General features: G+C 40.8%; 1 protein-coding gene across 1 annotated transcript; it reads left to right on the top strand.

Moving 5' to 3' along the window:
- Nucleotides 1-257: 257 nt before the first annotated feature.
- On the top strand, nt 258-17072 carry ammecr1 (AMMECR nuclear protein 1). Its single transcript, XM_085420182.1, has 6 exons — nt 258-2129; nt 6864-6974; nt 10456-10570; nt 11204-11294; nt 11413-11509; nt 13199-17072. The coding sequence occupies exons 1-6, from the start codon at nt 1657-1659 to the stop codon at nt 13311-13313; spliced, it is 1002 nt and encodes a 333-aa protein (XP_085276308.1). The 5' UTR covers nt 258-1656; the 3' UTR covers nt 13314-17072.
- The last annotated feature ends 10770 nt before the right edge of the window (nt 17073-27842 follow it).

The following is a 27842-nucleotide window of genomic DNA, read 5'->3' as shown; positions in this document are numbered from 1 at the left end:
CCTTTCCCAACTGCATCTAAGCATTATTTCCCTCTGCTGTACATGCAGTGTTTAATGTCTACCCACTCCGTTCTTTATTGATATATTAATTCCTGACTGAAGGGCAGAATGGGAAGGAGGTGGGGTAAGAGAACGATTCAGGAAACACAGAACTCGACATTAGACGTGTGTGGATGTATTTATTTGTTTACTCTTCCAGGGTCCTGGATGAGATGAAGCCACGACATTTCTAGCAGCAGCAGCAGCCCCGAGAGCGGCCATATGATATGTCTGTGTGCCACATTTCAAATCGGCCACTCGGAATAGATTACATTAGAGGCAGTTTCTCAAAAGAACGTGCATCGGTGTGCGTAACTTTATCCGAACTCACAGCGCTGTGAAATCCAGACACTGTCAAATCAGTTTACAGCAGTCAGTCGGCTCCTATGCCTTTTATAACTTGGGGGGCGTCGGCACCGATACTTTACCATGCACGCACGCATATACACATACACACGCATGGACGTCAAGAGCGCGCATGCTTCCACGGCCCCGTGCACTTCTTCTGAATTGCAAATCTGATACCCCAGAAGCTACGCATTATGTGTAGCAAGTGGGCGCAACACGTTTTCTGAATCCGGTTCCGGTGTGCCGACGACACCGATGCCCGTGCCCACAGACTGATCACAGGGCTTTTACCCAAACGGCACCGAATTGTAGCAGCTGAGGACGAATGCGGGGCTCGTCAAATCCAGAGGATTTCTCACGGCTCACGGACTAGAATGCTCTTCTCTGTGTATCCCCATGAACGGATGACAACCTCCAAACAAACCTATACTGAAAACTTTCAGCTGTCCGTTTGACGCGGGGGTGTTATTGAGATTTCTTCCCCCCTCCTTCTCACCAGATTCAAGAAAAAGGCATCATGCAGGTGCAAACTGTGGGCTAACGTTACTGATATGACTTGCTGGGCGCTGACGCGTTTCATTGTGCCATGACAACCCTGCATTGTCAGATGCCATTTTACTCTGCGCTATCCCAGCGTCTGGAATTCCAACATACTGGGCCTGTTGTGTAATTAGAAGTTCGTGAGGCAGTAGCAAACAAGCTGGTGCAATGAGGGGCTACGCTGTCCAAGACACTGTGCGCAATTTGTGCTGAAGCTTATGGGTCCTGCGTACTCAAGCTCCCGGCTTCCACTTGGAGAGGTGTGCAGCGGGGCTACAGCGCACTGGCTGTCGGCTTCACATCTGGACCGCTTGGCTACTGTCATCTGCGGCCTGTTCGGACCGTGCCCACCCTGAACTTGTGTGTTTTAAGGGGGACTGACTGTGATCTCCTCGGATGCGGATGGTGTCGTGTTAGGGAGAACGGGGGGCTATTAGGCTGGGAGTTGACGTTATAGGTGATCCACTGGAACACCGAGATCCAAAGCTGGACTGGCTGACTACTCGAGAAAAAAACTGCTTATCCCAGCTATGGATTTTCCGTAGCAAAGTCACGCATTTTTAAAGGCAACGCTAGGGTGACACTGCAGTCTTCTCGCCACATCGGTTATTTCGTCGTCCGACAAAAAATAAAAGAGTGAAAGTGGAGTATTGTCCGTCGTACGTATCAACGCAGTGGGATTTCTACGTCTGGTCGGCGTTCCCCCCCACCCTTCCCGCGGTGACGGTTATGGGTCGGAAGCGGTGTGTCGGTGCAGATTGTTCCAAGATGGCGGCCGGGTGCTGCGGGGTGAAGAAGCAGAAACTGTCGGGATCGCCCGGATCAGGGGGTCCCGGCGGGGTGGGGGCGGGAAGCGGGGTGGCAGGAACCGGACATTGTGGCTCGGAGCTGGGGATTGGCTCCTCCGCGACAGTTGCAGCGGCGGCGAACGTGAGCCGAGCCAACGGCCTGGGGGGACCCGGGGGTAACGTTAGCGGCAGTAGTAGTAGTGGTAGCAGCGGCACAAACGCTCTGTCCCCAGCCCCGGCCGGATATAATACATCCGGCCTCTCCCCGAATCTCAGCCCAGGACCTGGTTCGGGAAGTGGAGGCAGAAAAATGGTCGTTTCGGCGGAGATGTGCTGCTTCTGTTTTGACGTGCTTTATTGCCATCTGTACGGATACCAACCTCCGAGAACACCCAGGTTTACAAATGATCCCTAGTGAGTATTTTCTTGTCTGCTGTTGTTTGCTGCATGTCAAAGGCTCACTATGCTATTCTCCCAGAAAATGTATGTGGCAGCACGCTTCGTGGCTTCAGCTCCGGGTTCTGTTCAAACTGTCACTTCGAAACACCCTTTTGCTTCTCGTGAATTTACACCGAAAAGCTCGCGAATACAGCTTGAATTGGCCAAGTTGGAATATCGGGCCTTGTCGAAGAGACTGTCTACACTGGCCTGTCGCTAAACTAGCTGACCACTAACGCTACAGCGAATTTGATATAGTGCTTATAAAGTAATCTTTTATGTCACTGGATAGAGTGAAAGGTCACTCTTATATTTCCTGTTGGCACTTTGCGAAAGAAACCGTTTACAGTGCTGTCAGACGAACTCTTTAATAACACTGCTAACGTAAGCTAAGGGTGTTTGCTACTAGCTTTAGCTGTTACCAGCTAGCCACTTAGTCTAAAATCATAGAGGTTTGAACGAAGATAACGTCGTTGACTTTATTTTAGTGTAACACCGATAGCTTCGTTAGGTGAAACATACGACTCAACGTGTTAACTTTTAATATTTTGTATGTTAATATCAAGAATATTTTAAGTCGCCCTGAATGAACTCTGCTTTGCCACATACTAGGCTTAGCTTTGAGCTACATTAGCTTAGTAACGAAGTATTAACAAGCTTTTAGGAATTAAATTAATGGTAAATATGCTGAGAACCTCGGCTACCATGACTACGAAACCAGCCGGCGGGTTTCACAGCAAGTTTTTGTGTAGTGTGGACAAGACCAGTGTAGAAACACATAAAAATACCCGATTTTTGGCACCAAACAACAAAGAAAAGGTGGTGCTTGCTAAGTACTTAGCAGCACTAATCTTTGCTTAATTTAACCGGCGATAAAAGAAGAGCAGTGGCGGCGTTAGATAAATAGAGCTAAAAGATAGTTTAACTGTTTCGCTGTTTAACCATGCGAAGCATTCGTTGAACGAGGTGTTTTTTGTATTAATTGTTTAAAAAAATCAATAAATGTATGATTCCTGCGCCCTCAACCGAGACATTTTGTCTCCACCTTATGTTATAGCGTCTGGCTTGCGGTTGTTTAACCCAACATAAGCCTGTAAGACGGTTGTTTACATTGGCAGCCCTACCCAACAATTTCATTAACCATTATAAATATAATAGACCAGATGACTTTGAAATAACTTTTTGATCTTGTGTGATCATTACTAAAATAATGAGAAATCTTGTCTTTCCATTGTACTGTCACGTGACACAGAGGCATTCTTATCCCTTTAGACAGACAATAAATTACATTGCTGTATACATGTTGGGTGTATGCATGCTGTGGGTTGTTTGTATCTACCAGCTCAAACATTCCAGTGTTTATGGAAATCATTACCTACCATGGCAAACGGTCCCCTGTACACACTGCTTTTTGCAAGTGTTTATTTGCATTTATTGTGTTGAATATGCAGAGATGCTGATTTTGACATCTTGACCTCTGAAAGGAAATCCAGCTTGCAGGAATCTTTAATGATAAAAGGGCATCCTCGAAGTCTGTCAGACATTTCCAAGTCTCTCTCAACTGCATGTCAGAAAACTGTAGGCAGAAATGCTTACACATTCAAATATACAGATTGCTCAAAACTCAGTGGTGGGTGTCACCTGACATGTCTCTGACAAAATAGATAGAGCTTGTTAGGCCAGAGTTTATGTTGCTAGACTTACCTAATGCACAATAAGCTAAATAAGAAATGCATTCTTGGTGGTAAAACTAAAAAATGTTTATTTTTCATATTTAAGTTGTAGTCATTTTTTTGCTCATTAATTCCAGGACTGCACTGACAAATGCAAAAATCCTTCATAAGAGAATTCTCCTCATGTTGGCCCCCATACTGGTCTTGCAGCCTATATAGGTGTTTCCAGTGATGATACACTCAAGCCCACATTTTCTGTTGTACCTCCCAATAAGAGACTATGGAGAAGGAAAAACTGTGAAAAAAAAAATTAGTGCAAATTACTCCACAGTCTCTTGTCCACTCTTAGCAAAAAAAACCCCCTCAAACATTAAGCGACATTGCGTTGGTAATCAGGATAAGTGCATCACTGCAAGGAGAGTATGAGTATTTGAAATGCCAGCAATGGGGCACAGACCTTGGTAAATCCCATATTTACTGAATATTTCCGTGTCCAGCAAAGTGTCATGCAGTTTAATAAATGGCGAGTATTTGGTGCTGACTTTCTAAATATTGCAGTAAGGGTATATTCTCCACAGCAGAACAAATTTACTGAAGTGATCATGCAATATTTACATTTGGGAGCCTCTCTTAAAGGCACAAATCTTGTCCATTTTTAACTCTGGCTGGCCAGTCTTTAAGGCTGAGCATTGGGCTAGGGCTTAACCTTCAGATTAAACCCAGACATGTACTCGTGTCTAGGAATGTAGCATGCTAATGGCCACACAGAAAAACTCCCACAGGTTTGAGCAACTCATGGTCTTGGGTGCCCTTGACATGCCCTTCTCTTGGGGCCATTGTCAGTTTGAATTATTTAAATGCTGCAACAATGCTGCTGTATTTGACATAGATGCACTGCTCTGCGCAGTTAGTCGATCAGCTCTGCAAAGTCACATTAGTTGTGATGATATCAAAATTTTGAGGGATAAAAATGTGTGTTCTGAAGACATAAACATGAGTTTGTTGTGTTTCCCGTGCATCCATTTCAATGATCAAACAACATTAAACATTGTCTGCATTTTTTTCTGTTTATCTAGTTTTGGATTTACAGCTATTTAGCATCCGCTTTAAATGTAATGAAATATTTGAGTGTATTTAAAATACATTTGCTGTATTTTTACTGCAAGGAGACTAATAAATTATGCCGTCCACCAGCTGCTCCCACAGTCATGTTAGCAAGGCTCGTCAGCTAAATTAGCTGACTAGCTGCTAGCTGACACAGCAGGAATATGGCGTGCTCGTAACTGTGACCGTTTTGTTCAGTTCTTTCAAATCATACCAGACCCTTTAGTCTGGGTGAGGTTAATTTGAAACTCCAGACCGGATGCTCTGTGCCGTTCCTGCATCTGACTTCCTGCCCTCACCATCTGGTTTGTGCAGCTTGACCCGGCTCCCATTAAAAATAGACTCGGCGTGTGTTGTTAGTAAAGCAGAGAGCTGGTTTTGAGATGCATCCATATGCGCTTTGGGAACTACACGCATAGTGGACCCCTAGTAGGAATGAGCAATGTTGAATGGGTAGGCATTGCTTAATAAAATGTTTTATTGGATACAAATTTTGTAAAAGTTTTGAAGTGAAGCGAAGCAGCCACTGAAATTTAAGGTTTACAATTTAAAAAAAATAAATAAATTAAAATGTAGAAATCATGCTAAGTTTCTGAGTGTACTGATCCACTGCGTTACCAGAATAAATGAATAATGGCTCCTTTTTTGACTACATTACCATCTAACGGAAGAAAATCATTCACTTCTGTTGCCAGCTGAAGCCACTTAAACTAGTTAAGTTTTAGTTTTTTAAATGTATTTTTTTTTTTTTTTTTAGATAAATGAAACTTCATTGAACCAGGAGTCATTTTGATTTGTATAAAATATCATTTAAATGTTTTCAGATAAAACACACCCTTTTTTTTTCTTAGGCTTTGCGCATGTCCAATATTTTAGGAGTGAACTCAGAGATGCTGGAAAAGACTGTTCTGTCACTGAATAATTTGGCAGGGATATAATAATACTGTGAAACCTTTGTAGCTAAACTGTAAAAGTGTCATGCTGAATTTTGAATTGAATGCTGAATTATTTTTATCTGTACTTAGAATCTGACTGGTGGTTTTAATCTGGAAAGAGATCATTTGGAGCCCTACAGTGGCATGTGAGAATAAAACTTTACATAATCAAATGACTGTACATGATGCAATATACATATATAGTGTGTGTATATAAAATTTATGTATTTATTATTTTCTTTTCGTTTTTTTACAATGTGAAGCTATAGATGACAAAAAAACCCTTTAAGTATAGTGTTTCAGACACACATTGGACAGATGACAAAAAGGTATGCAGGGTAGATGGGGTGTGTGTTCTTATTTCCATAATTCTCCATGGGCCATACACCCGGTTTTGCATGGTTTTTGCCATGGACATGCCATGATGCCTTCCAGCATTGACTGTTGTACTCAGCAATGCTTGATGAATGTATGCAAACCAAAAGGAGGTGTGTACCTTTTACTGTCCTGTTCTCTGCCTAATGCACTTTTGGCTCCAGTGAAACAGCATGTAACTAAGTAATTCGGTGTTTTTCCACACAGTGAGTCCAATGAGGAATTTAAAAACAAACAAAAAACTTGTGTAGTTGGTTTCTTTTTTCCAGTATGTTTTTTTTTTTTTTTGTTTGTTTTTTACCCGCTACCATAAAAGCTGGAAAATGTAGTAAGTGTAGAAAATCATTGTTTCAAAAAGAGATTTGGGTTATTCTGTTGTGGCTGGACATATGGCCCAGTGCTATGGGCTAAAGTCTTTGATGACAATTAATCCGTAATAATGTGAGACACTTGTCCCATTTCAGTCCAATGTGAAAAGGTCTGTCTTACTAGCTGCAAAAAACTCGGCGATGTGTACTTCTAATGAGCTTTTATAAGCCCTGAGTAGGCATTTCTCATCTTGTGTAAACACATTAATGTTCAACTACTTTAACACAGTATCTTGTTCGTCTGTTGTTTTTCAGCCCGCTGTTTGTCACATGGAAAATAGGCAGAGACAAGCGGTTGAGGGGTTGTATAGGTACATTTTCTGCCATGAATCTGCACTCAGGACTCAGGGAGTACACCCTTACCAGGTAAGCAAAAATGGGGACTCGCTAATTTGTGCTTCAGAGCTGCAGACCTCTGTCACAGAGAAGAAACATTCAGAAACGGCACAAAATGTTATTAGTGGGGAAAAAAAGAGTAAATTGAAGTCATATTGAAGGTTATTTTTTTTAATTCATTTATTTTTTAAATTTCATTTGTGCTGCGTTTTGAGTGGAACTGATGTTTGTCTTTGATTCCTGATCCTGGGGCTTGGAAAATATTCCACAATAATGTTCTTTAGTTTTCCGTAAAGGTTTGAATTAATGACATCTATTTGGGAAAAAAAAAGTAGTGTGATTAAAGGACAAACATGAACCCTTGAATCCCAGGAATGCAGATCACTGAAGGGTGTAATAAGGAGAAGTCATCGTAGGCTTTTTGGAAAGACGTTAGTTCTTCCCCTCGGTTATCAGATGCCGAACACTGTGGACAGTGTTTTTGCTCCTATAGTAGACTTCCAAACACTGAGAGAATCAATGCCAACATGGACTGAAGCTGTTCTGGAGATACATGGAGGTCTCCTATCTTGTGACCACCTTTTCTTTTGGTATTAAAAACAAGCGACATAAAGATTTACCTTTGTCTAAAGAAGACAAATAAAAATACTGTTTAGGTTCTGAATGTGCAGTGCCACCATTGTGTTTGTCATTTGTCAAGCAGAATGCTACATAACCATTTATGCTCATGCAAAAATGCAGTTGTCTTGTCTCAGTGCAGGTGCCATAACACTGTCCATGCGACAAGGCTAAACAACACGAAAGTGCACCATTCACTAGCAGTTGTTAGGACATTTGTGCCACGCATCACTGTTCTTGAACTACACTGCCTGTGTGTGGTATGTGTTGGCATGTAATCTATCTCCATTAGGATCTTGGATAAGTTTCAACAGCTGGTCTTAACTGCTGTGTTGGTCTTTGCTAAGACGTGTCTGTAGAATGACACTCACATTCACCAAGTCTTAACTACCCCCGTTTGTGATGATTATGAATGACCAAAGCAAAAAGAAAAAGGCAAAATCGCTGAAAAAAGGCCTAAGTAGAGCTGGGCGATATGAGATTTTTTCATATCACGATATGTTTTTTTTCATTTCAGGCGATAACGATATCTATCACGATATAAGCCAAATAACTATATTTGTAAGATTTAAATGTGCCGTTGCTCACAAGTAAAATGTGAAATAATCAGCAGCTTGTTTTTATTTAAATATTTATTTCCCATAATAAGTTCAACAGGGTAGATGTACTTAAGGAACATGAGACTTTTTCAGATAAATAAAAGGCAAATATTGCAAACTACACAAAAGGCAGCCGCTAAAGCGTTTAAGTTTCAAAATAGAACAAATGAAACAGACTAAATTGTCAATTCCACTTAGAAACAAAATATTAATTCTAAAAATAAATCTTAGTTTGTTTTACAGAAGAACAGACAAAATTGACTAACTTTTGTCAATATCAAATAAACTGAGAACTAAAAGGAAATTCTCAATCTCTCCTTGTTGTATAGCTTAGCTTTTCAAACAGTTTTAACAGTTACTTTAGTCTGACAAAAGCCGAATGACGAATTAGCGCTTCCAGTCAGAGACTGAGGCTACGTCCACACGTACACGGGTATTTTTGAAAACGGAGATTTTCCGTTTTCGTTTTAAAAAATAATCCCGTCCACACATAAAGGCAGAAATGAAGGAAAACGCTGCTATGAACATGCCAAAGCAGCAGGTGGCGCTAGATTCCTAACCGTGCAGAAATATTGGTCAATCAGAAGTCTAGAAGCCTCGGTGGGAAAAAGTAAACAAAGCTGGGGCATAGAAGCAGAACCGAGTCGTATGTGTGGAGGGACAGTAACTGTGTGTATATGTAAGCATTTAACCACTGCAGAGAGTAGAATTAACAGTAACAGTATTGTAGAAATTCATTTCACCGAAACAATAACGTGGCGCAGTGTGACGCATGCACCAGTTTATTGTATTTCCAGACTTGCTTTCGGCACAATTTACAGTACACGCTACTCTGTTTTTTGTCAGACTTGAAATAGCCGAAATACCTTCAAACTACGGAACTTCTATGGCTCTTCCGTTCGACAATCTCTCCAGCATTGGAACCATCATCTGTTTTCTCTTCGGTCACGCTCGGTTGATTTTTCTAGTCGGCACACTCATTTCCTCCATTACCCGCTGGCTGCTTCCCAAACAAACACACGTGCGGCTTGGCACTTGTGCTGTACTAACAAGTCACATGACGTGACGCTGCGGCTGTGATTGGTTCGGCTCTGCGCTACTTAATTTGGATTGGCTGACATTATTATTATTATTATTATTATTTTTTTTTTTTTTAAGAGGACAAGAGCGGTGAGGTCTATCGCGATAGCTTAATTTCTCTATCGAGTAAAAGTTATATTGCGATACATATCGTTATCGTTCTATCGCCCAGCTCTAGGCCTAAGACAATTAAAAAGTGTGCAATCTGCACAAAAACTTGTCTGAGTGGCAAAAGATCAAGAAACCGTAGTGGATTAGGAAATAAATAGATAGAAAGTTGTTGGGAATGGAGCATCTTATGCTAAGCAAACAATCATGGGAAAAGCGTCAGATCCTCCCAATCAATTCAAGAAAGGTGGGGTAATCAGACATATGGATCTTCCACTAGTGTTATCAGTAAACAGTGGTGTAATTCATGTTTTTGGTGAGGCTAAACCACCTTTTACTGGTTTTTGCCACTGTGGAAAGCAGCAGTGCTGACCTGCTTCTGTTCCTTTGACATCCTTGTAGTATATACAGATAAATAGCTCATATAGAATTAAAACCTGTCAGTTAGCTTGTAAATGTTAAATATGTTCAGGAGATGGCTTTTCCTTTTCCTCAAATAGTCTGGTTTCATGAAAGGCAGTATCCGACATTCAACATGGCTGCAAGTATGCTTTATTACAAGCTTGTGCACTTGTATCCCCACTCCTAAATAGGCTTGGTTTGTTTATGGCCAGTCGTAGAAGAGAAGTTGAGTCACAACTAAACGGTGCAAGTGGTGTAACTGAGACTGCCTCGATTATACTCTGTTGTGGATGCGGACAGCTGGAGACCCGATGGCTAAATAGTCGTTCCTGTCATACTCCTTTGAAGAACGCCACCTGAGGTGCATGTGCAGTTGATACATTGTAATGTAAATTCTCTGTGGACAAGTCAACAAAAACAAAACAGGCCGGCTGGCCATCCGAATGGGTCTTCACAGTCACTGTCTGATGAGGAAATTTATATCACACAGACTTGTGGACATGGAAAGTCCACTAGTCGTCTCCCCCCCCCCCCCCCCCCCCCCCCCCCCAAAAAAAAAGACAAAACCCCCCCCAAAACAAGCAAAACATATTTCATTCTGTTGCAAAGTGTGCTACTATATCTGTTACATACCAGCACCCTGCATCCCTGTGCTGAGTCACCTCTTGTAATGGTGTTTTGCTTTTGTACTTTGATGTCTCCAGTGCCCTTAAAGACAGCCGCTTCCCCCCTATGACAAGGGATGAGCTGCCTCGCCTCTTCTGCTCAGTGTCTCTTCTCACCAACTTTGAAGACGTCGGTGATTACCTTGACTGGGAGGTAAGAGATGTTATTTGCTTGAACATGGCTGAGCACAGGCTTTTGCCCCCGCACTTTTGTGGTGCTTTGCAGCTTTGATGCAGACTCACGTGCATCTCATTCTTCAAGCTATTATTGTACACGAATGTGTCCACACGTTATTTCTGGGTTTGTCACTTGAAGGCATACCCAGCATTCTTGAAGTGGCAGCATAGTTCTAAAGCATTGTATTTATAAAAGAGAAAAAAGTCTGCTTTAAATTAAAGTTTTCTGGCTTTCAAAATTGGATTAGTTTGATTGGGTGCTGTATGCTTTTCCAAAACATCAGTAGATGTCTTTACCAGCTGTTATCTGTGAAAATAAATATGATTTGGAGCTACAGTTTGATCAATAGTACCATTTTTTAATTGTAGTTTTAATTTCCAGCAGAAGACTGAAAATTAAGAATAATATGTGAACAGAAATGAGAATATCGTGTAATAAACTGGAGCTTCAACCATGCAGTACATTGCATTTAGATGAAAAATGTAAAACAGATTCCATCATTAACTTGGAAGTGCATTTTGAATGGAATAACCTGTTTCTCCACAGCTCTGTCTTCATTGGATGAAGAGATTTATAGGGATTTATTTTTGTGCCTGTCTTGAATTCTAGGTGGGTGTTCACGGTATTAGGATAGAATTTTTCAATGAAAAAGGATCAAAACGCACCGCCACCTACCTACCAGAGGTTGCAAAGGAGCAAGGTAAGATCTTCTTGTGCCTCTAACAATCTAGCTTCCTCTGCTTTTAATAAAGACTGAGTTGTATTGAACAGAGTAGGGAATATGTGGAATTGCTTTTCACTCCTTTTACTTTAACTAGGTTGGGACCACATTCAAACCATAGATTCCTTACTACGAAAGGGAGGTTACAAAGCTCCCATCACAAATGACTTCAGGAAGACCATTAAGTTAACCAGGTAAGATTACATTTAATTGATTGAATTATCTAATGCTGAAACATTAATGCGTCACTGCTGTACTCTGTTCTTGCAGCACACTTTCATTTAGATCCTTTTACCTGACGTGCACAAGGCTTAACAGAACCAGCACAAATAGTTGTATACGTCAGTGTGTCTGGATGTACCTATGTGCATATGTGAAAAGGCATATGTTGAGTCTGTTGATTAAACCTTTTGTGGCTCTTGAGGAAACTATGTGCAAATGTTCCAGGAACTGCCATGCCACTTTTGTTGAGGCTGAAGTGAGACAGTGGCAGGCAAAAGAAGAAAACCCAGGATGTAAGAGATGGGTGTAACCACAGTGACATCACCCTTTTGTTATGTGAAGTAATGGTTTAAAACCTTAGCTCAAGGGGCTTTGTCCAAGGGTTTTTTGTTTTTTGGACAAAGTTTCAGCTAACACTATCAAGCTGCATCCAGTTACTGTGGCTAGCTGCTATTTACTCTTCAGTAATATAAAAATCAGGATCATAACTTCACCAGTAATGCATTCTGCCTTGCACTAGGCTATAAAATATTTAGATGTAAATATAAAATATTAAATATATTCTGGTATAAAACTATCAGTTTGCGGTGACTCATTTGCTTTTAGAGCTCCCATTAACCTCCTAAAACCCGAACTCTTTCATGACATGCATTTTGAATTTTTCTTTGCTATTTGGATTGATTGGGACCTGATGAATGTAAAAACAAAGAATTAGCAGATTTATTTTTTTTTTAACCTAAATTTTGTATTTTCTTGTAGAGAAAAATGTAGTATTTTTGGTCTAGACATCCCAAAATGTGATGTCCACATATGCGGACACCAGGTCCTAGGAGGTTAAGTGAAATTGAAATTTCTGGCTGCAGTTTTCGTTGCTACTTCGTGGACACTAAAAAAAAAAGACTCTCCTCTGCTTGAATATCCCTTCTTGAGGCCACATTAGCCCTCATTAGCATAACACAGCTAAAGTCCATATTGTAGACTGTATTAGCAGACTGTATTAACAGAAGTGCTAGAAATCTGTAATCTTTTAATGGCCAGCAAGGGTTGACCCCTGGTGGCAAACAAGACCAGTTGTACTGAAATATATGGAAAGATGTCCCTGACTTTCCTCAATCTATATCCTCAGTAAATATCTTCCTGTTTGGTCTCAGTTACTAGTTAAAAGCCTTGCTGAATATAACAGGATGTTCATTTAGTAACTTATGGTCCCCTTTAGTAAAAAAAAGAAAGTTAATGTATGGTTTACTGCAGTGTGTGCGCTGTCTGTCTCTTTGAGTGATACTGATGTCTGGTTTCAAAAAGCTAAGATGGCAACAGTGGAAATGCTGAGCTTGAAGTTTAGAAAATGTTCACGTTGCTAGCCAACGTGTGATGCACATTGCCTACATCCATCTTTTATGTAAATTTTGTTTTAAACGTAATTCTTTCCAGGAAGTTGCATCATGGTTATTGTATGAGTCAGGTTTAGTAAAAGAAATCACGCATACAAGTAAAGTATCATCTGTGGGCCTGCTGCTTTAGTTTTGATAGCTACTGAACATGCAGCCTATTTTAGCACTGACACTGGACTGTATATGAAGAGCAAAGTGAGAGTGATCATGACTCTCCTAACACTGGATTAGAGCAGTTAGCCATCACAACACATCTCTTTTTGTCCCCAGGTACCGTAGCGAGAAGATGACGATGGGCTATGCAGAGTACATCGCCCACCGCCAGCACCATCACTACCAGAATGGCATTGGGCACCCTCTACCACCCTACAACCATTATTCCTGACAGCGAGCCGCATGACCAATCATTGGACCTCTCCGCGGACCTTTTCCCAGGAGAGCCCGCCCCCTCCTGGTCTAGCTATTTCTACTACTGTACCATTTTATGATGATAGTTTCCGTTGCCATGCTGGCCGTCTCCCAGACGTTGACATGGCAACGGGTGGCAACGAAGCGTTATTTGATTCTGACAAGAAATCCACACGTTTCCTTTTCTTTGCCTGTGGTTACGTTTTTGCAGCATATGTATTCCTATATCTGAAACCCCCCGTTCATTCATATTTTTGGAAATTTAATCAAACGTTAGATTTTATTAATCTTTTCAGCGAACCTAATCAGGTGTTTAAGTCTGTGGATGGAAGGAAGTCTCTTCGAGTGGATTAGTCTCGCGCTTCTGTTTTTTAAGCTTTGCTACAATTTTTACATTTACTAAGAATTTTCTTTTTTTCTTAATCTTTACGTTAACCTACTCTTAAACATGTAACACCATGTAGCAAGGCAACTGCAGTTTTCAAAGGCTGTCGTCTCTTCTTGATTCCTCTCAAAAAAACAAAACAAAAAAAAAAGACTGAGGTTTGTTTTAGCTTGTAAACTCTTGTAGTGTTGTAGTTGGAACTATGTATTGGAATATGTATACTCCAAAGTATAGATGGTAGGATTGTGGTGGCTCTTGACCAGCTTTTGCTGGCAATATTTATTGATTGAGCTCACAATCGTGTGTGTGATTTCTGTGTGTGGATATAGACATTGGTCTGCCACAAGACAAAAAACTAGTAGAAATTGGATGATACTTAAAGATTCCCCTACAAAAGAGTTTGGAAACCTCCCCCTCTGAGTATTTGTAGTGTTTTGGTGTGGAAGCTCTAAACCATGAACAGCTGTGTCCCTTATCGGTTTTTGTTTTAATCATTTTTTTTTAGCTTCTTTCAGTTTAAAGTAACTGCTGGAGGAAGCCATTTTGTCCAGGGATAATCGTGTCACAGTGATTTATTAATAAACAGTGTAAAATTCTCTGCATTGGAGAGGGGGAGCGGGCACAACTACAGGTCCCTACAGAGGGGAGGAAAAACACCCCAAAAAGCATGGCTGAGTAATACTTAGATTTAAGTTGAACGTATGTGTTTGTTTCTGAGTTTACTGGCAGGGAGTCACTTGACAGGGACATGCTATAACTACTCAAAGCCATAATGTCTTCTCTCTATTCCACACTTTGTAGTCCATTGTTTGGTTTTGCATTCTTTAACCTCTGGTAGATGTATCAAGTCTCCAGCTTCTGAATGCAAAACCAGTTTCGAGACAGACCGCATCACTTGATATACTTGTCAAACCAGGTGGGTTTAGTCATTTGCTGAATGTGCTGCATGTTGCCCACGCTAATGGGGAAAGATTGTCTCGTCTCTTTACATTATAGCTAACAATGGTCACTCGTCCACAAAGTATTATGTATCAAAGCTGTCATTTTGATCCATTGAAGACGCACAAAGGAAGTGATCTCATTACCATGTTTGTGTCATGTAGACGTTCATGTCATTGTGCTGTTTAGAAGTGCAGCCAGTCAACGTAGTTGTTGAAACTGCACTACTGCCATTCTGCTCCGGTACTTTAGTGAGATCCCATTGATCCTGTTTGTGTGTCCACGGCGCTAGTAACGTTTTTGTCAGCTTGTATGGGCAGTCAGGTTGAAGCAAACACAGTTGAATTAGTTGGAACAGATTCTCTGCACGGGGCTCAGTGGCTCGCAGTCGAGGTCTACGTATATATGAAAAAGCCTACACATAAAGACTCAACAAGCCATCTCCCATCCAGATATTTACTTGCTGTGAGTCTCATCCGCACACACACCTGGATACTTGGCTTTACTTGTCAGAACGTTTGAGTCTTGGAGGATCGTCGTGCGGGTCGCTTGTTTCGGGTTTTAGTTCGCTAACTGGAATTTTTGAGAGGTTCTTGTTACTTGACCAACATCTTTCTTTGTAACAGCCTTTACTAACTGACAGGTATTTTTTTCTTTATGCAAAAATGTCAAGGGCTTTTGGCACTCCATCCACAGTAACCCGAAATGACCCAGATTTCAGTTGTGTTGCCTTAAATGAATGATTTAAAGAAAGGAAAAAAAACAATGGACCAGTAGATGATGCCCTGAGTGTCCCTCTGTCGCTCTTCTCTTTTCCATCATCACACCACAGCGTAGGAAAGAGCCACATGACGTTTTCCTGCTTTAGAATGCCAGTGCTCTCTCTAAGAGGGCAGCTGGATGCCCGCAGCCTTCAGTTTTTTCACCCAGCTGGCGAAAAAAAAAAAAAACCCAACCCCTGCTCTTAAAGGTGACGTCAGCCGCTGTGGTGTTCAAACTGCGTCTCCTTGTACACTACATGACGAGGAGGAACAGCCAGGTGGTCATTTCCTGGTCCATTTAAACACAGCACAACCTGAATTTTTCTGCTGCAAAACCAAATTGACCATGCTCTTTTACATATGTCTTTGTATACACATGCAATGTATTTTGTTGCATGTATGTATGAGTATGAGACCTATGGTTTTATCCATGATATGCTTGATCTATGGCTTACACACTCTTATTAACCATTAAGAGATTTAAGACAAATATGGTGCTATCTGACCTCATATTGGGGTGGTCACATCTCGTGACTGGTCATGCGGACTCATTGATCATATCATACTTAAAGATGATACATATAAGATTTTCTCTTTAGTACATTCCTGTGAAATGAGTCATGACGGCACATTTTAATACCGAAGTATGATAGTCACCAATTCATACAGTAGCCCCCAGCAACCTCTGCTTTCACGAAGTTCACTGTGGGTTATTTTGGGATCAATTCCCTATGGGAAATACGGAATATAGTGAAGAAGGAAAAGTCCCAGAAGCAACACGTTACAGGGGCTATGGAATGTACTGTCTGCGGTCGTCATTACAATTTACCAGTGATATATTAAGAGAAAATCTTACATGTTTTACCTTTACTATCCTTGATATATGCAGATCTGTTCAACAGGTGTTTTTATTTTGTTTGTATTTTGTTTGTTTTTGTTTAGTTTTTTTCCTACCAGTGCAAGTCAACACCCCTTGCAGGTTTGAAAGGACAAGAAGTCACAAGTTAACCTCATTCCCCTTGATCGCTCCCTACACTGTGGCCCAGCCTCATGGCCTAGTTTGTCAAGGTGTGTGATGTATGTCGTTCGGTAGATGGTGACAGTAGTCGTGGTCGTCTTTAGCCTCCTCCTGCAAAATTTGTTGCTGTTGTTTTTGTTTTGTTTTTTTTTTCTTCTTCTCCCTTTTCTTTTTTTTTTTTAAAAGAAAACAACAAATCCTTAGTTTTTCTTCTAGCTGCTGAATCGTTTGACCTCCTCAAAGAGTTTGAGTTGTTGACTAGTGAACGATCCTGTTTTTAAGCCACGTTGAAGGAAAGCATCTCCTAAAATGGGACGGAGAGTTAATATTTTACGTAAGGACACAGAAAACAGTCCTGCTTCTGTACTGGTTTAACTGTTTAAAGCATTAATACCTCATGGGATCTTATGGAACGACATTTGTAGTTTGTCTGTAGCAGATTGTGTTTTGGTTCCATACCAGGGTTAGAGTTCAGCCTCAGCATTCCTTGCGTGGTCATTCTCATATTTCGTGGAATGCTCAAGCTCGTGTTACCTTCGTATGTTTGACTGAACCAAAGATGCCAGCGGCCATGCCCAAATGCTGCTCTTCAGGCCTGGCTTCCTGTCCTTCCAAAAAAACAAAAAAAAAACTGCAATTGACAAAATGTTTTGTCTTTTTTTTTTCTTTCTTTTCTTTTCGTTTGTTTTAAATGTGCGATTTTTCTCAACTGTCTTGACTTAATAAGCAACTCAATTTTTCAATGATTTTTTTTCATTGACTCTATCTCTGAAGCCGTAATTGGCCTCAAGGATGGTTAAAAATGGTTGCAAGTTGTTGTTACTTGTTTTGTTTTATTAATATTATTATTATTATTATTACTATTATTATTATTATTATTGCTATAATTTTCAAAAATGAAAATCCCATGGTGTGCCTCCTAGCTTTATGGGTTTATAAATGTTTTTTTTTCCCCCTAAAGACCAGCAGTTATACTTTGTATGAACTATGGATTTATTCCTTATTTTTTATGCCATTAAAGATGAAAAAGCCTGTTTTCTTTACTCTGGACCCAGTAGCTGCACTGGTATACAATCGCACTGATAGATGAATTTAGAAAAAAAGAAGAAATGAATCAATAATAATAATAATAATAATAATAATGATAATAATAATGACAAAAGAAATAAGAACTACAATACACTTGTGTTTGAGAGTTTTATTATAAAAAAAAAAACCTAAGAAAAAAAAAAGGAAAATGACTGTTTTTGTACATCAAAATAAATTCTTTTCAAAGGAATATTTTGGATCTAGTTTCAAAATTATTTTAGTGGTTTTCTATGTTCTGAATTTTTGAGACACTGACTTCTTAAGACGTGTCACTGTACAAAATGACTTTTTTCTGTTGCAGTGGCCTGATGGGCTGGGAGGGTTACCTGGTGTAACTCCTCATACCAACTTTTATTTCATTTCTTTAAAAAAAACAAAAAAACATTTTGGATCCTTGTTTTTTTCCTTCTGCTTTAGTAACTTGACAAATTGTTGATGGAATAATATGAACTGGGAACTTCAAATCCAACCCCTGTAGAGCTAGACCCTTCCTTTTTTCCTATTGAATAGCTGTTAGTGTGACAAGACTTGAAATGGGCATTTATTATGATAGTATGACTCAATAAAAAAAATAAAAAAAAACATAAAAAAAGAAATTAGCAAAAAATTGCAAAAGACAAGTGTGGGGAGGGTTGAAAGAATATATATAGATGGGTTATCTGAGTATGTAAGCAATGGCTGTGAAGATCATGTAGTTTTAAACATTGTTACCTTTTAAAATCATTTATTCAATAAAAAAAATTACAAAATCAACTTGAAAGAGAACGTGTCATTCTACTTTCTTGCAGCATGTACACTAAATTAGCTAAACTAACCTCCAGTATCTTCAGCTGACTGATGGTGGTCTAAACTTTATATTACACCTATGCATTATGCTGTTTGGACAGTTACAGTTTGTCCTGCTTTAATTACGTGTTGAACTAATGTATGCCTAAACATTTATTTTTCAGGGAACATGGTCCAGTTTAAAGGCAGCAGCATGGGCAAGAGTCCGGTTAACTTGTATGGTCTTCAGTAATGGAGCAGGATAATATTTGGTGTAATTGGCAGAACAATGTGATCCCCCGTGAGTGTTCTGGCATCTTATTTTCTTTTTAAACACCAAATTTGCCCTCAGCAATTCTCATTGTTTTGCATTGTACATGGAGGTTTCCCCTAATGAAAACTGTGAATGGTATGTTTACTAAGAGCACATTATGTTTCCTTTACCCTTGCTGTGATGGGGTGGAGGGCAATTTCCAGGCAAATCCTCAAAAAACAAAATCCATGAGATTCACCACAGTGCTGGAAACATTGCTCTGAGATTTTGGTCCATGTTGACACAGTTGTTGTACACACATGATACAAATCTACTAATGCTGCGGATCCCAACGCTGCTCTAGTGCAGGGGTGGGCAATCTCAGTCCACGAGGGCCGGTGTCCCTGCAGGTTTTAGATCTCACCTTGGGTCAACACACCTGAATCACATGATTAGTTCGTTACCAGGCCTCTAGAGAACTTCAGGACATGTTGAGGAGCTAATTTAGCAATTTAAATCAGCTGTGATGGATCAAGGACACATCTAAAACCTGCATGACACCGACTCTTGAGGCCGAGTTACCCCATTAAGCCATGACTAATAGCCTGAACCCTTGATATAAGACATGATGGATTCATGCTTTCACTGTTAACACCAAATTATTACCCTACCATCTGAATGTCGCAGAAGAAATCACGACTCACCTGAGTAGGCAACGTTTTTGCATTCTTCTGTTGTCTGCACCTGTGAGATCTGTAGCTTCTGCTTTTGCTAGCTGACAGAGGAGTAGTGGCTCATCTGCTTCAAGGTTTGAGAGGCTGTGTGTTGATTCTCCTCTGACCTCTGGCAACAACAAGGACATTTTTAACCCAGAGAACTTCTGCTCACTCTTTCAGGCCATTCTCTGTAAACCCTAGAGATTGTTATGTGGGAAAGTCCCAGCTAGATCAGCAATTTCTGAAATACTCTAACTTGCCAGTCTGGTACCATAAGCCATGTTCAATGCCACTTAAATCACCTTTCTTCATTCTAAAGCTCAGTTTGAACTTTGGCAGGTTCTCTGGTCCATGTCTACCTGCCTGTATGATTGGCTGTTAAGATTTTGTCGTTAACAACCAGATGACAATGTATACCTAATAAATTGGCTGTAAGCGTATGTGAATTGGCCCTTTAAATTTTGATCACATTTCAATCCCCCTGTAGCCTCATGTTAGTATGCAGTGTTCTATCAGTGCTTTTCTATAATTATTCAAAATGACTTCAGGCAACACATACTTTTATGATGTTTGGATTAGCAATGGAGCATGCTGGGTACATGCTGAGACAATGGGCTAAATGAAGATGTGATATTTCTGGCTCCAATAATTTAACGCAAAACTGGGCCATATTTGCATTTTGCAACCACTAGGCATCGTGAAATGATCCAAAGCTCAAATTATCAACACAATCATAACTGCTTTTTTAAAACTTAAGTATTTCCCTGAAGTCCTGCTGTGTTGTACCAGGGTGTAAAGTTCCATCTTTGCTAGGAAAATGTGCGCCAGATCACACTTTAAAACCCAAGAACAATGTGGTAATCATAAAATCAGAGCCAATCATGAGGCAGATAGATTACATCAGAACGCCACTTCAGGTTTCACTCCCACCTGGCAAAAACAAAACTTTGGGGCTGCAGTAGGCATAGTCTCACTATAACTGGCCAGTTGAAGGCAGGAAAAGTGTAGTCTGGTCTCATAAATCTCTATTTTCAATTCAGTTCAACTCAGTCGTATTTATATAGCACCAAATTAAAACATCAGTCACCTCAAGATATATTACAAAAAAAGAGAAAACCTCAGCAATAAACCCCGTATGAGTGAACACTTGACAACAGCGGGAAGGAAAAGCTCCCCTTAACAGGAAGAAACCTGTGGCAGAGTCAGGCTCAGGGAGGGGGAAGCTATCTGTGGTGAGGTGAGGAAGACAGGACAATAGACACACTGTAGAAGAGCCATAGATTAAAAACAACTAATGATTAAATGCAGTGCAAACTTTTTCAAAAGCCTAATTTTAAAAGCAGATAATTACTGTTGAAGCATCAAGATTTAGCTTCAACAGTGCAAATTCATTGACTGTGCCTTGTGCTAACAGTGTAGGCAGGTTATGGTGAAATGGTGCAGGGTTTTCCTGGCAGACTCTGGCCCCTCAATACCAATCAATCGTGGTTTGAACGTTATTACAGTCCACACATGCTGAATTACTACTCTGTAAGCTTTTATCTTTTAATGAATACCTAAAGCAGGGGTGTCAAACTCAAATACACAGTGGGCCAAAATTCAAAACTGGAACAAAGTCGCGGGCTAACGTTAATATTTATTGAAAAAAAAATCTTCCTCCAGATATAAGAATGAATCTTTTCTTATGGACTCAAACAAGCTTTGCTGAAAAACTGAATATGGAACAAGCAAAGCTTAATACTAAACAATATATATATATTAGCTGTATAATACCAGTAGACCAGCTCTAATAGTAATTTGGTATGGCTTCGCGGGCCAAATGTAATTAGGCTGCGGGCCAAATTTGGCCCGCGGGCCAGAGTTAGACACCTATGACCTAAAGCAAGTTAATACATCATGTTGTCTTCAAAAGGTCTCACGAACATACCAGTGAATTCACTGGACTTTAATGGCCTCCCCACATGTCACAACATGTGAATCCCTTGAATATCTTTGGGATGTGGTATGAATATTGTACAATCTGCTCAAAACTAAGGATCCTTTGAGCAAAAGGAGCCTTTACCCAATATTAGCATTATGTTCCTAGTAAAGTGTTTAACAACGACTTAAAGATATCTATCTCAAAAATATGTGCCACCAACTTGATACGCAAGGTGTAAATTGAAACTGTGTTGTCTTGTTCAAAGCATGTAACAGCTGGTTGCTTCAACATTAAGAACAGAAAACTTGACAAACGTGGCATTAATGTATTGTAAAGCTCACAAATACACAAGTATTATTTTCATAATACACTACTGTTGGCATCAGTTTGTCCAATCTGCATGTTTTCTTCATGCTTCTTCAGTCTCTGCATTCTCTGGGTTGCCACCTTGTCATGGGCAGGGAGCTTGCGTGCCATAGGGACACTAAGAGCTGTGCCTTTTATGGTCACCCATGATGGACAGGTTAAAGGGTAGGAGCTTGGAGCAAGGATTGATTCCAGGTCGAGACCCTTATCCTATAAAAATTATTTTGAAACAGAAACATCAATGGTAGGAGGTGGTCCGTGTGCCTCCACCCTAGAGAGAAGGGTTACATCTCCTGTGTCTAGGTGCGGCTTGCCCCTCTGAGGGCGGGGGTACCTGGACCTGGGATATAGAGTATGTTTGGGGAGTGCGACTGTCTGTGCAGTGTCTATTTGTGTCTGTCTACACGTTGGGTGAGTGCCGAGTATTTGGTTGTGCATATGGGGTGGGAATGCACGTTTGTGTCCGCGTGCGCCTGTTCGTCTGTGTCTATATGTCAGGTTGGGTCTTAGACTCAACCTCTCTGGGTACATCTCAGGCCCTCTAAAGTACGGAGGCCTATCTCCCCTCACCACACTCCCTGCCGGTGGCTGATGCCCTCAGACGTTGGTGTGTTGGTGGTCCTTGTCGTCTGGGGCTGGGCGCTCATGTATTTACCAGCTCACTCCTGGTGGCCGATTGGCGGGGCCTGGCGCCTGTGGCCTGGCTGGGCCCCTTCCGGGGGGTGGGATGCCCTCGGGCCTCTGGGCCTGAAGCTTGGTCCTCTCTGGCACAGCTGGCTGCCAGCAGAGCCCGCGGGCACGCCACTGCAACCCCCTCTGGCCTCTGCTCCGTAGCTGCGGGGGGACCTCTCCTTTGGGGCTCTACTCAGCTCTTCCCAGGAGGGTGGCACGGTTCCCCCCCTTTTGGTGGTCCTCCTCGGGTCCTTGTACTCTGGGGCCTCTGGATATCTGGGGCCTGGATCTCCTCCATACCTGCTTCATACCCTGGTGGACGGGGCTATGGCTCCCCAAACTCCCTAGCAGATCGTTACATGGAGAAACCTTTGGAATACAAGCATGCTGATCCACACAGGTATGCACACAGGTGTACACACGGGTGTTCACAGACGCGGACTAGAGCTTTCTTGGCTGCTGCCTCAAAGCACATTGTGCGCTGTCTATCTTGCGTGCTGCACAATAGCGTTTAATATTTAGTATCTACTGTTATCTACTGCTAGCTAGTTTATTGTGATGGTGCTGTTTTTTATTATGTTGCTCTTTTTTTGTTTGCTTTCTCTTCTGTTTTTTTTCTCCATACACCTGATCCATGTGTTTTTTTGTTTTTGTTTTTGTTTTTCTTTCTTCCCCCCCTTCTCACCGTCTCTTCTCCCCTTTGGTTTTCTTTCTCTCCCTCTCTTTCTTTCATTCTTTCTCCCTGTCCTAACCCCCAGTCATGTCTGTCCCGTTTGTAGCAACCGAAAATAAAATAAATTCATAATTATAATAAAGGTCAATCAAATGGACCAATATGGCAAGGCCATGATGATCCACTTGGTAAAATAAATCTGCTTGGCATCTTTCTTGGCCTTAAGACAACAATTCTGATCGCTAAAGATCCAAACGGGACACACACAAAAAAAAGAAACATCAATGGTAGAAAACTCCAAGACTCTAAGATGGGCATCTGAAGAATATGATGCTGTGTAATGAAAGCCAGGAGTTCTTGGAAGCCACAGGACCAAACACTCTTTCTCTGACACCCTAATTCGTGGGATATGGAAGACTGTGTACCAGAGTGGGAAGACTACACCAACAGGAGTAGAAATGCAAAAGTACAACATGACCCTGCTTGGAATGAGTGAGAAGATGATGAGGTTGGATTGGGCACATTCTATGGAATCCAGAGCATTACCAGAGAGGCCCTGACATAGAACTCCTCAAGGGAAAAGAAAGAAAGAAAGGTCAAGCTACACCTCCAGGCAAACTCCCAGAAAGTGGGCCTTACTTGGAACCAGCTAAAGGCAAAGACTCTAAATAACACCCAACAACAGATCTTGTTGATGGCCTGCACCCTATGGGATGAAGGGCTGAAACATGCATAGCTAGTAACAATTTTGATCTATCCGACACTTCAACTTCAACTTGGACATGTAACTACCGAATTTTGTAGAAATAATTAATACTCCACAAGAATTTATTGAAATAGCATGGCAAAAATGTTCACTTTTCTCCATTTATTCAATACATTATGATGAAATACCAACAAAATGATTGACATCCACATTAGCTTTGGTTGCACTTGTATTGCTCTATAACAAGCTATCAGTTTACAATAAGTCAGAACGCACCTGTTTAGCAGTTAGGTCAGTACAGCTAGCATGACTAGCCTTTTAATGCAATTATTTTTAACAGGATCCAGTACAGTGCAAATGTCTGGAGCCCCTCTCATTTCTCTATATTTTGCTCCAAAGGACACACTTTCAATTTTTTTAAGTGGCCTAGAGCAGCAGTTCCCCTGACTTTCTGAAGGTCTTTTTTTGGACACGGCTTTTCTTTGTACCTGACCATTTCTAGAGGAATGTTTTGCTGACCTATTAATCCCTCAAGCATAAAAAAATTCGAGGGATGAACCAGTGTTGTGCCTAAACTTAACTGACAGCTTAGCAAAGAACCAGCTTTAATTTTATCTTTAGGTGCTAGCAACCAGTCACAAAAACACTTTTGACAGGCACAAAATTGTATTTGTACACTAAGGTGATTCTGAGCATGGTGTGCAATGTCTCCCTAGAAACTGAGGAAAATGGACATTACAGGAAACAAGAAGAAGTGGTAGCATAAATTCTGTTCAATTCAATTTTATTTACATAGCACCAATTCAAAACAGCAGTCACCTCTGGCACTTCAGCTGATCCGTCTATGGTTTGTTGAAGCCACATGAGAGCTGGTCACATGCGTAGAGCGGCCATGGCAGTAGTTTGACTTGAAACGACTACTTTAAATTCTAAATTTTGACTCTGACTTTTTCTCAAAATTAACAATAATATTATTTTTCCTTAATCTGGCCATAATACTCCTTTGTATCTTTGAATGTCCTTCGATGAGCCGGGAGAACTATTCCTAAAGGCTACCTAAAGAAATTACAAGAGAGCTTGTCTAAAAGAGTTCAGGTTGTGCCTAACAATGTATTTCCAAGTATGTTGGCACATTTCAATAAATCCCTGCACTGATATCCCATTTTCCTTGCAAACTGTAAAGAAATGTGGGTCAAGACTTTTGCATAGCACTGCATATGCTATAATTTATACTAATTATATATAGGAAATACAAGTCAAACTAAGCATCTCTGCAATGAGACATAAAAGCAGCGCTATGCGGTTCTCTCTGTTGTAAAATGCATGTAGAATCTACACTATATTTAGAAAGTGGATATCATTATTAATGCATCATCTGACAGATTTCTATATTTGTGTTCTCATGAAAATAAATCAAAAAAAAAAAAAAGCAAATGTGTGTGTGTTAGGGGTTGTGTGGAGCTGTGAACATAATAAGAGATTTCACATACTTGCTCTACTTTTCTACTATTTCTCCCACCGAAATGTCTGAGCTGCACTCCCGTCACAGTCTGGGCAGGTGTATCTGAAAATACTTGTTACATGACACTTTGGGGCTAAGAGCTCAGAGACAGTTGAGTGGCTCAGTCTGCTGCCTGCATGTAAGCACACGTGAACCCTGGCGTGAGGTCAAATCTGTCCGACACATCACATTCTCTCCTGAGTCTGCCTCCGGGCTTCCATCTGCCAGAATAAATGATATCGGTGAGTGAGGGAAATTAATGGTGGTGGTGTAAATGCAAGAAACGCCACCTCTTTCAATTTCTCTTGGATTCATTTTCTATAATTCGGAGCAATTATTATACGTCATGTGCCAAGAGTTACAAAACGTGCCATCGAGTTCCGTAATCAACCGTAACAAATCAAAAAGTTCCCTCCTTGGCCGAGCAGTATGTTACTTTGCTTACCAGTATTTCAAGGAGAGCAACGTGTATTGTAATCCAGCGTCTCTTTGCAGCCACTGCGGTGGTTTTAGATCAACCTCCACTCTTGACTGTCTGGAATCATGAGGTGCTACAGGCCCGTGAAGACTCTCTGCAGCTCACTTCAGTCAATATGCTGCACTTAAAGCTTTTTACCCTGTCTGGCCTCAGAGAGAACAGCCAACCGTAACGTACAGTGCTGAGGCTTGAGTGCTCATGAGTCATGCTGCAACTTGGCAGCAAACGGATTTTGTAGTATATCTGAAGGTCTTATTATCTGAAGAACAGTTTGACAATTTAGGACAAATTCATTCCCTTCTTGCAGAGATGTAAAATGAGAAGAAATGAATTTTGTGGTCTCCCTATTTAATCTTAGCCTTCAGTTGGTTTGTGATGATGGCTTTTTAACAAAAAATAAAAAAAAAATTTTTTCCCCTAGTTTGTAGCTACATGAATTGAGACTTTGTTAGTAACTTCTTGTAGCATAGCACCACCGTCTCTGACAAGCTCACTGTTTAGGATTCTCTCTCAACTTGGTTTGATATTTGGTTTGAATAATCCAGTTGGTTTTTGGCTGTGGTGTTCCCTTTTATACTGGCTATGTTACTACAGTTTGTGCTCAGTGTATGAAACGTGTGTGCAACCCTTATTAACAGGCGCAACAATAATAGGGGCAGAATGTTTGATGGATGGCTGTCCAAAGTTAATCTAGCATGTCACTGTTTGTTGTCGAGTTGTGCTTGCTGCCTGTCAAATATGCTCCTACGGATATCAAGGTTGCAGAGAGAGTAACAGACAATACTGGTGGGACTGGGAGAAAACCGGTTTTTAAAATAGGCCGACGGTGGTTGTCAATCTTGAATCTAACAAGATGAGTAATTTGGTCTTTGCCACCTCCATCGCTCATTTCTAGTGAGCTTAATTAGATCAGCTCTTAAACTTTGCGGTCTCTCTGTTCTGAGTTTTAAGTCAATTCATAAAAATAATGAACTTAGTATGTCATGCTGGGTAATTTTTTTTCTAAAAATAAATAAATTCAAGATATTTGACAAGCATATTACATCCATTTTTATAGTCTCCCATTGTCAGACAAAAGCAATTGGATAATTGATGGGCAAGTAGGGCAGGTTCAGACCGGTTCCCTTGTTATTCTATGAGAAATTAAGCAGATAATAGAGTTGATCCAAGTGATAAATGTGCAATTTGTAGCTTTTCATCAAAACTCTCAATATGATGTACGAAGAGATACGAGTACAAATGAGGGAGGCCCTCATAAATTAAAAAAAAAAAAAAAAAGAAATGTAGAAGTGGCCAAATCAACAATCTGAAACATTCTTGCAAATAAGAAAAGCAGTGAGCAGCTCACTGTAAGGTCACAGAAGAACTACAGTATTCTTTCATTGGTTCAGAAAAACAACATCAACCAAATCATGAACACCCAAGGACACTTTTTAGACTTTAAAATTGTCTCAGTGTGAAATCAACACATGCCTAATTCATTCACTTCCACGTCTCCTTTTTCAGGGTCGCGGGGGGGCGCTGGAGCCTATCCCAGCAGGGTACACCCTGGACAGGTCTCCTGGACACACACAACCATTCGCACTCACACCTAATTTAGAGTTTCCAATAACCTAACCCCACTAACTGAATGTCTTAGGACTGTGGGAGGAAGCCGGAGTACCCGGAGAGAACCCACACAAACACGGAAAGAACATGCAAACTCCACACAAAGGCCCTGGCGTGATGGTGGAATTGAACTCAGCACCTTCTTGCTGTGAGGCAACTGTGCTAACCACCGTCCTGCCCCATAAATGTGAAAACACGGTGTAAACCGCTCCAATATAAAGTCAGATTAGAATGTGGCAGACAAAAAGAGTCTGCACAGTTAGTTCTGCAAAAATTCCTAAAAAACTGATGCAAATTTTGTTTTAGCCAACCTTAAATTAAAGCTAAAAGTCTCTATTTTCATTACACTTGATTTAAAATCCACTGTGACAGTGCACAGAGGAAAAACTTTAAAAATATGTATTACAGTTCCAAAAAACCCCACAAAAAACTATGGACCTCATTATCAGCATGAGCGCTGTGGTGTGAAATCCTGAATTATAATTTATATTGTTTGAAGCAGGGCATTTTCTGCAGTGTAGAGCTTAGATACCTTTTTACTTCCATGCTGGCTGCATGGCAAATCCTCTTAATCTTCTCAGCTCTTTGTAACAATATGCACATTTCCCACAATGCCAGTCTATTTGGCGAGCTCCAATTCATGATCACGGTATTA

The sequence above is a fragment of the Rhamphochromis longiceps genome, linkage group LG10 (assembly GCF_057381845.1).
Source record: "Rhamphochromis longiceps isolate RC_006_pf linkage group LG10, R_longiceps_female_GT1.1, whole genome shotgun sequence".
In the NCBI taxonomy this organism is placed as follows: Eukaryota; Metazoa; Chordata; class Actinopteri; order Cichliformes; family Cichlidae; genus Rhamphochromis; species Rhamphochromis longiceps.
This window is presented reverse-complemented; position numbering and strand designations above follow the sequence as displayed.

Coding starts and splice junctions, on each gene's coding strand:
- ammecr1 (XM_085420182.1), top strand. CDS start 1,657: ATGGGTCGGAAGCGGTGTGTCGGTGCAGATTGTTCCAAGATGGCGGCC. Junction 11,295..11,412: donor AGAGGTTGCAAAGGAGCAAG/GTAAGATCTTCT, acceptor TACTTTAACTAG/GTTGGGACCACATTCAAACC. Junction 11,510..13,198: donor AAGACCATTAAGTTAACCAG/GTAAGATTACAT, acceptor TTTTGTCCCCAG/GTACCGTAGCGAGAAGATGA.